This window comes from Mytilus galloprovincialis, chromosome 1, assembly GCF_965363235.1.
Source record: "Mytilus galloprovincialis chromosome 1, xbMytGall1.hap1.1, whole genome shotgun sequence".
Classification (NCBI taxonomy): domain Eukaryota; kingdom Metazoa; phylum Mollusca; class Bivalvia; order Mytilida; family Mytilidae; genus Mytilus; species Mytilus galloprovincialis.
The window spans coordinates 124,995,163-125,008,005 of NC_134838.1; the positions used below are offsets into that span (position 1 = coordinate 124,995,163).

The window sequence follows — 12,843 nt, forward strand, 5'->3', positions numbered from 1 at the left end:
TAAATACTCTGAGTTCCTGCATAGACGTTATTTGTAAGAAGATTTGGAGCTTAATAAAAACAAAATAAGGTCATGATGCTAGAAATGCTTTACGATAAACAATAAAGAGAAAACCTTGGAATTCAGATTTATAAGAGACAGGCATCAAAGTTAGGTTCTGCTTCAGATCAAAAACAAAACAGAACATGTCTTTTCCCATTAAGATGAGTTGCTTAAGAATTGTAAAAAAATAATAACCAAATAAAGCTTGTATGTTTTCAAATGCATTATAGGATTGGTGTCTTATTTACGTATACACCACACATTTCTTATTATTTTTGGTGTATAATAATACAAAATGAACTATTTCATTGAATGTAATAAGTATGAGTTATAACAAGTATATAGGTGCACGATTTGGAGTAGTTCATTTTGAGTGATCCGCGCGCATGTTAATTTTCTCTGTCAAATCATTAAAACCAAAGAAAACAATTCCTAACAAAAACTTGTAAATGTTTGCCTTCGTGTATTCGGTGACATATGTATCAGTACATTTTACAGCACTTGTGTTATATTATCGTCTTTTATGAGTAGCAATGTAAAGATGTTATAAAATTGTGTTTATTGATGATGTTACATTGATATGTGACATTATTCTGTCGCCATGACTGGGGAGAGATGAAGTTTCCAATATTTCCCTGATAGCTACCATTAGAAGCGTAGAGAGCCCCCGTAGAGACATCTGAACTGTGTTTGATGGTATGAGTGCCACTTTGGCGATGTTTGTAGATGATCGATTCAGCGTATTAATGGTTCTGAACCACCAGGAATCGATGCCTTATCAGAGAAAAGCTTGATATGGGCAGATCAAATACACCACCCAGCATGTCTTAATAACAAACACAGTATTAGATTTACTCACATTTATAGCTGTTTACAGTAAATGACGACCTGAACAGACAGAATTTCAAAAGCCTTTTTTGGTTATAAGTATGATGTTTGTCAGTTGAAACTTTTTAATTTAATTTTTTTTTTGCAAGAAAATCTTTTTAAAAGAAATTTTAAAATACTCATTAAACGTGAAAAAAAACATATTCTTATAAAATAACAATATGGACGATGGAACAAATGTCAACCGTTCTATTTTAGCCACGTGCTCACTCAACTGTGTATTTTCTTTAAAGCTTATGACGTATGATTATTATCTTAGACGAATAAGGTAATTCATTCATTTGGTTAATTTATAAACACTTACGAGAGGACTTTTATCCTCTATGACACGTAAATAGAATATGGAGGAAAAAATAAAAATAAGCAAAGGAACCAATTGGTTTAAACTCTTTGTTATAATAAGTACAATATAATGGTTTGCTTTTATAAATTGTGACTTGAATGGAGAGTTGTCTCATTGGCAATCATACCTCATCTTCTTATATCTATATACAAGACGGTTAATGAAAACAGAATATTCAAAGAAATTTGACAGTTGTTTTGTAACCGTGAATAATGTCCTTGGACTCACTGGAGTACACTACCAAGTCATCAATGCCCGGTTAGATCTGCTGTTTTTTTGTCACTTTTTGTTAGGTTTTTGTTTTTATCTAAAAAATACTTTTTTGATTTCTTTGTCTATGATTTTTACTTTGATATTTGAATTGGATTTGATGTTCGTGTATTTCTAAGACCATCATTCAAGACTTTTGTTACTCTGTCATCATTGCTCACACACACCTGCACGCACGCACACTCCAGGGCTACAAGATACATACAAAGATTTCCAAATATCTATTGCCTTGTATTCATATCTTATGCGGAATCCTTTTTCCGTCTATTGTTTTGCGGAAAACAAATAAACTCGAATACGTTTCGTTCTTAATTTAAAAAAAAGAAATAGGTAAACATATCCGTATTTACATTTAGTTATGCGGAAAGGAACGAGTAGAATTGGGGAGAAATGTAGGACAGGTAAATCAACGTAAAACATTCCCTTGACAATTATATATGATATTTTTTATATAGAAACTGAAGACACTTCGGTTATTCTGTTTCATATTTCATCTTTTCTTGAGAAGGACAAAGACAGTTGCTCCAATGATTTTATTGATACTTTCCATTTAATACATGCCTAAGGACATTTTTTATGACAATATTAAAAGGACGATACAGTTATTTTATTTTTAAGAAAATAAAAAAAAAATTTGGAACTATTAATTATTGTTTAAAAAATGGGGAGTTGGAAATATCGTCAAGGAAACATAAAATCGTAGATGAATTGATACAAATCACCACGACAGGTTGTCAACAGTGTTTGCTGAAGGTAAATCCCAACCTAATACCGGATAATTAAAGTCAGGAACCGTAGGTATGGTGTCGTCTGCTAAACCTCTCAGCAGACGATCAATATGTAAGAGTAGAACCATTATTCATGAAGCGTCACAAAGGAATCGGATTTGCATGCAAGAGAAACACGTATCACCTCCTGTGCTTACTACATAAACGCGTAACTAACACCGAATATGGTGATTTAAAATACTTTTGAAAATAATTTCACAGAATAAACAGTTGATGGATAAACTTTTACAAGGTAAGAAAAAAATATTTTGAAATAAGATCGATATTTTTGGATACGGAGATATTATCAGGTAACACAAAGAGAGACAGGTAAGAAAATTGGATTTCTATGGCAACCAAAGTGTCTAATCGTCCACTGATCGAAGTTGTAGCTCGCAGACCTTCCATCACGTACACAGGAACTATCTAATTTGTCATTTGCACTTACAAAACCTTCTCATTTTTTGTCGATATGGAATTAAATCAATAGAAAAAGGATGGTGATTCGAAATTAGAGAAAGGATCAAGTAGTCATAGTTTTGATTAAAAATATATATAACATTTTACAATTACATATTTTCGTTTTAATTTGGAAAAAAAAAGAAATAACAGGTTTGTAATTTTAAAGCTCGAATTCACAACTTCAGTTATGAATGAAATTTAATTTTCTCATTTTTTGAGTAACACATCTGCTACTTAAAGACTTCACTCAGTGCTCTTGTTCAAATGAGTGAACGCGCAGTTGTGTGTGAAATTAAAGGGAATGAACCATACAAACTTTTTGTAAGAAAAAAAATCATAACATACGTTTGATTCTATTTCACTGTGGTAGCAAATGAAGCACGTTTTATAACTGTGGAAAAACGGAAAATATATTTGAATATAATACGAATTCTGTCTTTCTAAATTTCATAATCCGAGTTTTCAAGATTTAAAATAAGGGGAAATTTGGTACCTAAGTTGGTCAATCATAATTATAAGAAAAAAAAAGTTTCTTCCGGGACATTAAATGGATTATTTTGGCAACGCAACCGTTGATTTCTTCCAGTTCTTTGACAATGCACGCGAAAAGTCGGATAATATCAGTCTTTTGTGATTTGTTGCATTTGTGCCCTTTCCAGTATGTTCATATGATAACTTGCATAATTTGGTTAAAAAATGAGGACTTGGGGTGAAATTATATGACATCGAGTCATGCACTATGTATATGAGCATTGAATTAAAGATTTTTCGGATATCGAAACTTGTATGGATTCAAATGGCCAGAATACATTTTTACCGCAAGTTGCAAAACTAATATAAAAATGTAGCTAGTTTACATATATTTATATAACATAAATACACGTATAAATTGAAAACAATATTCAAACCTCCACAGATCTATTTAAGTTTTAAATCTTATAGAAAATTATCTTAAATACAAGGAGATATTATTAAAATGTTTGCAAATTTTAATTTAGAATGTGATAAATTAAGATGATTTAAAGTTAAAACATTTTTGTTATTCAGCGCAGTAGAAATCAAGATCAGTGATCCCACTTTTCCTTGTCTTTTTTTTCTTAAAACATTTCTAGTAATGTACCTTTACGTTTCTTTCTATAGACATACTATACATAATCCTTTTGCTTTTCGGTAACTTCAATCATTTTCATTACTCTACTCTCGGTTGTTTATTTGCACAAGATCTTGCCGTCCTGTCCAAAGATAATAAAACTGGTCAGTTCAAACTGTATCTAGGGAAAACTCCCTTGAGTGTGACGATAATTACTGACCAGTACGCCAGTAGTGTTCACAGAGTAAACTATATCAAGTAGAGTTGAATGTTGTCTCATACATCCTTCTGGTCTATATGACCTAATTCATCCAGCGGGTTGATTACATGTGTACCCTTGTGTCATATAGTAAACTATATCAAGGAGGTTGAATTTTGTTTCATACAACCTTCTGGTCTATATGTACCTACTTTATCCAGCGGGTTTATAACATGTGTGTGTACCCGTAGGAGAGCCGTGGTGCAGTGGTTAACGCATTTGACAAAGGTTCCTAGTTCGATCTCCGATCCGGGGAGAAAATTTTAGGGACTGAATTTTCGACTCTCCTTTGAAACCATTTGCGAGTATGATCTTGAGGTAGCGATACACAGTTAGGAAAAAACTTAAAATTGACACTCATGTCTCCTCCTGTCTGACAAATAAGGCTTCATATTTGTGTTATGCATTTATATATTTATAGAAAGAGAATCTTCCATAGATTTGATTTTTAATGGTCATAATGGTGAAATATAATCCCTTTTGGGTGTCACCATGGCAACAATCTGCATTTCTTTGATACAAAATATAGCAAAAAGGGGGGGGGGAACATGTCACAAAAGTCTCCAAAATTTAGTCCAAAGGAAAATTTCAATCAATTACAGTGATACCTTTCCTGAAACCATAGGTTTATATCTATCAAGTGGTCTAAAGAAAATGATATGCATTTATGCTCGTTTTTCCATAAAATTGAATTGAAAAGATCGAGCGCAAAATCTTTGTTGATAAACACTACAATAATTTATGAACCTATGGACGGTACGGATAGGAAATACGGACTGTCAAACAGATAAATGGCATATAAAACATGCTAAAACAATCTAAATGTTAGTATAAACACACTAAGAAGGCTATATTATTCTTCAATTATCTAAAAATCAATTTTATTGTACAAAAACTTTCATATTTAAAAAATTCACCATGGCCATAATGCGAAACTAAACTTCTGTGTATTGCTACCTGAGAAACGATGATAGTCCATCGGAAGGGTACGATAAATGGCTGACCCTTGTTTAGAGAGAGCCATATTTCTTGCACGTAAAAGACATCCTTGTAGATTCAGAAAAAGAGCAGGTTGATGCCGCTATTTGTAGATTTAGAAAAAGAGCAGGCTAATGCCGCTATTTGTAGATTTAGTAAAAGAGCAGGCTAATGCCGCTACAAGCAAGCACTTGCACCAGCAAAGTGGAAAGGGATTAATATAAGTTGCAATAACTTGTTTCCCAATCCACTATAAATAAATATGTTTAAACTAAAACCCGTGATGTTCACAGAGTAAACTATATCAAGAAGGTTAAATGTTGTCTCATCCAACCTCCGTGACTATATATACCTGCTTCATCCAGCTGGATTATAAAGGCATGTGTATCAGTAGTGTGTATGCAGTTCATTTTTATATGATACAAGATGTATAACAACAATAATAGAATAAGAAAAGTCAATTGTAGAAAGATCATAAAAAGCAGAACGAAATCAACGCAACAATGTTGAGTTTTTTATGTAGTTAACTTGAATTCAGACGTTTACTGGATAATATTTTCTTATTTATGAAAAAAAAAATCAAATTTTATTACAGATGCCCCACCTGAGAACGGAGACGCTGTAAATGGACCTGTGAATTTATCAACACCAAAAAGTTCAAGGAGTACAGATAGTCCAATGGAAGAAGATAAAGTACCAATAGCTAAATCACCAACCCCTAGAAATGACAGAAAACGACGAGCAAGCGACGACAGTAGTGTAGAGGTGAGTAATGGGCAATGGAGGCGATGGATTACCCATTGTAGATTTAAGTAAATGCTATTTGAATTTTTATTCGTCTTGATCATTTATAGTGATTAGAGAATGCAATGAATTCAACCAACTCTGATTGTATACCCTGAACACCTTGTTTATTGTAGTTGGTTGGTGAAAAATGCCATACTTAATCTTATTTTCCCAACTTCTTAGAATGCAACTCGATTTTCGACAAATACAGTCTATCTAGTGATGCTCGAAGCCCAAAATATTGAAAGTCCAAAAACTAATGCTAACGTAGAAGAGGTATCAGAACCAAGAAAAGATATTTTTAGTAAACTAAGAAGTACAAAAAGGTTATATTGAAACGATGACAATTGATTATAAAAGATGATTTCAAAAAGGGGATGAGACTCAAAGAGACATGAATGAGAAATAACGATGAGTTTAATAAAAACAGAAAAGATTTTTTTTATAGTAGCTCCCTGTGCATAATCTTTTCTCCAAATCGACAGAAAGGATCTTTAACGTATTCCAGCCGTGCCACTTTCCACACACGTTACCCAATGGTCCATTCGGAGGACCTCTGTATATGATGACAGAATAAAACCATGCTATCTTAATTAAGTGTATTTTTTTTATATAGTAATCTGACACCTGTAATTAATTCTGTTTCCGTGTAAATTGAAGATTACAAGTTTAATTAAAATTGAATAATACTAGTTCATTCATTTTCTGTTTTTATTTTGAGTTAAATGGTGTAAGTTCTAAAACAAAAAAGTATATAATTTCAATTTTCCTTTTATAGTGAATAAACCTTATTAATTTGTAATAGATACAGATTTCTTTTTTTTTAAATTTTAAAACCCTTTGTGTATGGCATCTGTATATATCTTGAACGTTCTCCCTTTGTTTTTTGTAACGAGCTAGTTTACGAATGGAAAAAAGTTGCATTGCTTCAAAATATTGTAAATATGATTATTTAGAGTTCAACCAAGACTAGTGAGGTAGAAATGGGCGATGATCAAGACGGCAAAGATGATGACGATGATAATGATGACGATGATGACGAAAAAATTCCAGTTGGGAAAGAAATTGACCCCGAGAGACTGAAAGCTTTCAATGTAAGGAACTAGTAGAAAGGCATCTTTTATATGAAATTTGTAGAACAAACTTTGTATTTTTTGTATCGTTTGACCTTAGTTTATTTTTTTATACAAACGCCAATTATTCAGGCTCACTTCATAAATAAAGATATTTGTGACAATTGCCTTAAAATGCATGTTTTAAATATGCTGAACCTTATGTGCGCGGACGTCTGTTGGTGTACCTTGTTTGTTATTTTTATTTATGAGGCGATGGCATTGTTATTAATAACCTTTAAGTTTATCATTTAATTCGTCTCCTTTTTTCATTGGTTGAAGGACAAGTATCCAAAAACATTTCCTTATCATCTAATTAAATTGATATTGCTTAATTACAGATGTTTGTTCGATTATTTGTCGATGAAAACTTGGACAGAATAGTACCCATATCAAAACAACCTAAGGATAAAGTTCAAGCAATTCTTGAAGCATGTGATCGTCAGTTTCCGGAATTTCACGAGAGATCACGAAAAAGGATTAGAACTTACCTCAAGTCCTGCAGACGAATGAGAAGAACTAAAGAGCAAAATGGTTGGGAACCGGTAAGTTTGTATAATGAAATGTTTTATGAATAATAAGGGGCGTGCACTTTTGAAAATTTGAAGAAAAAAATTAAACACAGAAGTCTTTCCGCTTCACCCGACTTGGTGCCATTTATTTGTGTCGAAATCATTAAAGTCGTCAATCCTGAAACATTTTGCAATTGCATTTTAACATAACTTTCGCTCTGTTTAAGATTCGATTATTTGTTACTTACTAAATAAATAACTAATTGCATGAAAAAAAACGCCACCAAAATAGCATAACGTAGTCAAATAAAATATCTTCAAATGCATGAAGAGTAAGATAAATGAAAACATAACAGTACAACTTTTTTTTTGTTACTTGCATAGTTTTTAAAACATAAATTTAATTGTATATACTAGTGTGAATTACAACTATTCTAGAATATTTAATAAAGTGTGACGTCATGTTTAATTAGCACTTCTATGATAACATAAAAAAAATGTAAATATCCATGCATTGGCTTAACTGTGAAACGCTAACTTGTTTATTCTTGCAACTTTTGCAGCAGCTTCGACCAACACCTCCCCACCTGACTTCAGCCGCAGCAGAAGGTCTTCTAAGTAGTGCATGTGAAAATGAGAGTAATAATGCTAAGAGAATGCGCATGGGACTTGAACCACTTCCGGTAAGAATTCGGAAATGTGTTAATTTATTTTTTAAGGGAAGACTATGATTTTGAAAGCTATCTTAATTTAATTGTTTTGTGTATTAATGTTTATGAGGCGATGCCATTATTAATACTATAAATCGCCTTTAACATTCAAATTCCTAAAGCCATCATAATTTAATGTTTTGATACTTCAAATTTGACACAAAAAAATATGTTTTATACAATTGAATGATAGTCACTTCTTTTAATACAAAAAATGTGATTTTAAATCGATATATATATATTAATTTGAAAACTCAAGGTTGCATTATTAGTTGTTAAACATTTATAACAAATTCTCATTTTTTTTCATAATTTTGAAATAGTTTTTCTCTACTTGAAGGCATCAGTGATGAACTCAGCAAAGGAATCATCCACCACTAACCAAAGTCAAACATCTACACCACAATCAACGCCTTCATCACAGAAGCAGACGACCCCACCACCACCAGCGCCACCTGCTGTCCAGGTTGCCCATAGTCGGTCTTCACCAGCACCACAACCCTCAGCAACTTCTCAGGCTGAAAGACATTCACAGAGTAACAGTGATTTCCTACGACATCAGCCTCCACCACCCGCCTTTAGGCCTCCTCCAGAGTTTCATTCGCCATTTTTTCCGAACGGAAACGGACTTTTCCGTCCAGGTTTTCCGCCAACCTATCAGCATCCAGCCCATCATCACCCCACAGTGTTGTCACATAGTTCTATTACAGCAAACTCTGTACAAAATGGTATGTGATAATAATTCTTTAAGTAATTCTTTAAAAGGCCGTATGAAATTATGGGTAACGGATATAAAAAGAAAGACATAACACAAATATGTATGAGATAAACGATTGTTGAACGAGTATTCACAATTGAAAATGACTGCATAGCTTTATAAAGAATGAATACGAACTAAAATTGGGTGCATTAATCGATGTACAGAAATCATTACTACATGTAGAAAGCAGAAACCAATAAGCGCTCATACTATAAAGAACAGTTTGTTCACTTTTGGCAAGCAGATTATAATGTGGTAGATTAAATTAAGGTCTACACTTCGTAGTCAACACTTCGGTGTTGACATGAATATCAATAATGTGGTCATTTTAATAAATTTCCTGTTACAAAACTTCTAATTTTTCGAAAAACTAAGGATTTTATTATCCCAGGCATAGATTACCTTAGCCGTATTTGGCACAACTTTTTGGAATTTTGGATCCTCAATGCTCTTCAACTTTGTAATTGTTTGGCTTTATAAATATTTTGATATGAGCGTCACTGATGAGTCTTATGAAGACGAAACGCGCGTCTGGCGTACTAAATTATAATCCTGGTACCTTTGATAACTATTTACACCACTGGGTCGATGCCACTGCTGGTGGACGTTTCGTCCCCGAGGGTATCACCAGCCCAGTAGTCAACACTTCGGTGTTGACATGAATATCAATAATGTGGTCATTTTAATAAATTTCCTGTTACAAAACTTCTAATTTTTCGAAAAACTAAGGATTTTCTTATCCCAGGCATAGATTACCTTAGCCGTATTTGGCACAATTTTTTGGAATTTTGGATCCTCAATGCTCTTCAACTTTGTAATTGTTTGGCTTTATAAATATTTTGATATGAGCGTCACTGATGAGTCTTATGAAGACGAAACGCGCGTCTGGCGTACTAAATTATAATCCTGGTACCTTTGATAACTATTTACAATAATGCTGCATATAAAGCTTGAATGGTCTTCTTTTTGACAAATTTTCCCTTTTATGTCCGTTTGTTTGTTCACACATCGTTGTCAATAGGATGGAATTTTATGCTACTTTCATACAAGTGAGAGGTTTAGGTAGCTATAAACCAGGTTTTATCCACCATTTTCTACGTAAGAAAATATCTCTACGAAGTCAGGAATATGACAGTTGTTATCCATTCGTTTGATGTGTTTGAGATTTTGGTTTTGCCATTGGATTGCGGACTTGACTTTCCGTTATGGATTTCCTAGGAGCTCGGTATTTTGGTTAAATTACTTTTTTCTTGGACTTTTGTTTTTAAATACAACAGAGATTTTTATTCCCTATGGCATAATATGCAATTCATGATGTATTCTCCTTAAGTTTGAGGTTTAAAGTACACAAACATGATTACAACAGTTAGTAACTTTAATTCGTTTGTTTACTTATTCAGGACCAACCGATTTAAGCTTGAAGAAAAATTCTGCAAAGAACCAGCTAAGTTCTACTGAGATAACAACTATTAAGCAGCTCATTGCAGGATATCGTGAATCTGCCGCCTTTCTGTATCGATCAGCAGACGAACTTGAACAATTACTTCTGCAGCAAAACTGATAGTAGATGAGGTTCAATTGAAACTTGTGAAATTTATTTGAATATAATGTAATTACTTGATTATAAATAGTATGTATTTTGTTTAAAACTACTCTTTTGTAAAGAAAACTCTCAATGATAGTCAACCATGTGCATAATGTTTTTGTTCACTTGGTGAAAGGCCCCAATTTGTATGATTTGTCACAATTTCCCGAATCATGTTTTGAACTAAACATGGTTTATATACAATATATTGTTGTTTTGTATGATTGAGAGAGTTAACTCGATGTTCTATTTTGCCTCAATACTCTTCAACTTTTTACTTGTTTGGCGTTATAAATATTTTGATATGAGCGTCACTTATGAGTCTTATGTAGACGAAAGGCGCGTCTGGCGTACTAAATTATAATCCTGGTACCTTTGATAACTTTTTGCATTGGTTAGAAAGAATCCTTTATCGTCGCAAACTAAAGCGTTTAAATGTCTGAATGAGATATCCTGGATATAGTGTTGTAATATGATTTAATTTTCATTAAATATTTATTTTCAAGGAAAATTCATACCTGCATATTTTAAAGGTTCATGCTTTGTCACTACAAATTTTATAGTTTTTGACAATCCATTTTTTTAAAACTTCAAATACGGAATTGATTTTTATATATTCATACCAGGATAAATTGTAACATATTATTTTTGGGCTGATTTTCATAACTTATGTGGTGCATATTCATGCTCTAGCTCATTGTTCTGTGATCTTGCAGGGATATTAAATAACTAGTCAAATTTTACATTTATATATTTTCATGTGTATAGTTGTGGGCTTACTTGTCTGTGTTTCGATTGATATTATATTTTACAATTACAGAGCTATTTTTGTATTTTTAATGTTTGATATTTGTATGAATTTGCAGTTGTGGTCACAATATCCCAGGAAAGTGCTAGATTCTCTTAGATTTTAAGTCATTTCTTATTTATTTTGTTGTAAACTTTTTAAAACCTTCGATATTTTCTGTTCTTAAACCTTCAATAGCTTGAAGTACTTTCATTATTGTTTTTGAAAAGCGAATGAGTGTTACTCTTATCGAACATGCAAATAAACAGTTCTACACGAGTTAATTTTAATTCGTGGTCTTGGAGTACACTATTAATGATTTTCTGTGTTTTTGCTTTAAAGTAAAAGTATTTTGAAGCTACATTATTTTATCATTTATAATGTGAGAATAAACCTGTGATTTATTAATGGCATAGCACTCGAAAGAAAGTTAAAGAAATGTGAAACTATTTATATCAAATTTAGGACATTTACACATTTTTTGGTCAGGTTATTTACCCTGTAGCCTTCTGTCTCCTTTGCTACTTTTCCTATACCATAACACTATATCCTTATTAACATAGTACAATAACATTATTATAAATTATTTGTAAAAAAAAGATATTTGGTTTTGATATTGAAGTACAAACTATATGCTAATATTTTTTAATCTAAAATATGCTTAAATCATAATGAAGAGACTTTACTTGTGTCTTTCACACGATAGTCGAATGAGAGGTTTTGATATAACAATCTTGACCAGTTATTTTCCATGTGGCTTGTTCAGAAAAATGTAAAATTCTTAAATATTTTTATTAATGAATTGAATCAAAATATTGTTTTATGATATAAGAGGACGTTGTGCAATGATTGATTTCGATATTAGGAGTAAGAAAAATCTTATACTTCTCAGGTTACTCAAAGAAAATGACATGAAATTATTTCTTTTAGTTAAACAAATTTCATATATCGTGGGATGCTAAAATTCCAAGAAATGAGATAACATGTTTGCATTGAAATAAAAAGTTACTGGAGTAAATCCTGTACTGTTTTATCATTATACATTTAAAAAAAAAGTTTTACTTTTAACTTTAAAGGCAATCATTTTAATAATCTGCCTCATTTGTGTTCATAATTTGTAGATATTTCTTGTGTTTATTTATTGGACATTCCTTTGTTTTGTTTTGTTATTTATTTATTTCTGTTGTTTTCAGTATTATTTACTATACTATATATGACTGTTTTTATTTTTGTGTATTTTTGATCTCAAAAGTGCAATAGATTAAATTAGGTGGATATTCAATATTTATATTCATGTAATGTATTTTTGTCTTGTGAAAAGAATTATTAAAATGGAGGAACAATACTGGAGAAATAGTGTTTTACTTACAAAGTAGCAGTTTATAAAATGTAAAATCACAAAAATACTAACTCCGAGCAAAATTCAAAATGGAAAGTTCCTAATCAAATGGCAAAATCAAATGATAAAACACATCAAACTAATGGTTACAAC

At 31.9% G+C, this 12,843-nt stretch overlaps 1 protein-coding gene across 1 annotated transcript in view; it reads left to right on the forward strand.

The window, feature by feature from the left end:
• LOC143057158 (nucleolar protein 4-like) overlaps window positions 1-11,990 on the forward strand; it is a 63,861-nt gene extending 51,871 nt beyond the window's left edge. The window contains exons 5-10 of the mRNA XM_076230410.1: window positions 5,695-5,864; window positions 6,842-6,979; window positions 7,339-7,542; window positions 8,073-8,192; window positions 8,560-8,947; window positions 10,380-11,990. Coding sequence (XP_076086525.1) covers window positions 5,695-5,864; window positions 6,842-6,979; window positions 7,339-7,542; window positions 8,073-8,192; window positions 8,560-8,947; window positions 10,380-10,540 — 1,181 coding nt within the window. The 3' untranslated portion in view covers window positions 10,541-11,990. The remainder of the gene's footprint in view (window positions 1-5,694; window positions 5,865-6,841; window positions 6,980-7,338; window positions 7,543-8,072; window positions 8,193-8,559; window positions 8,948-10,379) is intronic.
• The last annotated feature ends 853 nt before the right edge of the window (window positions 11,991-12,843 follow it).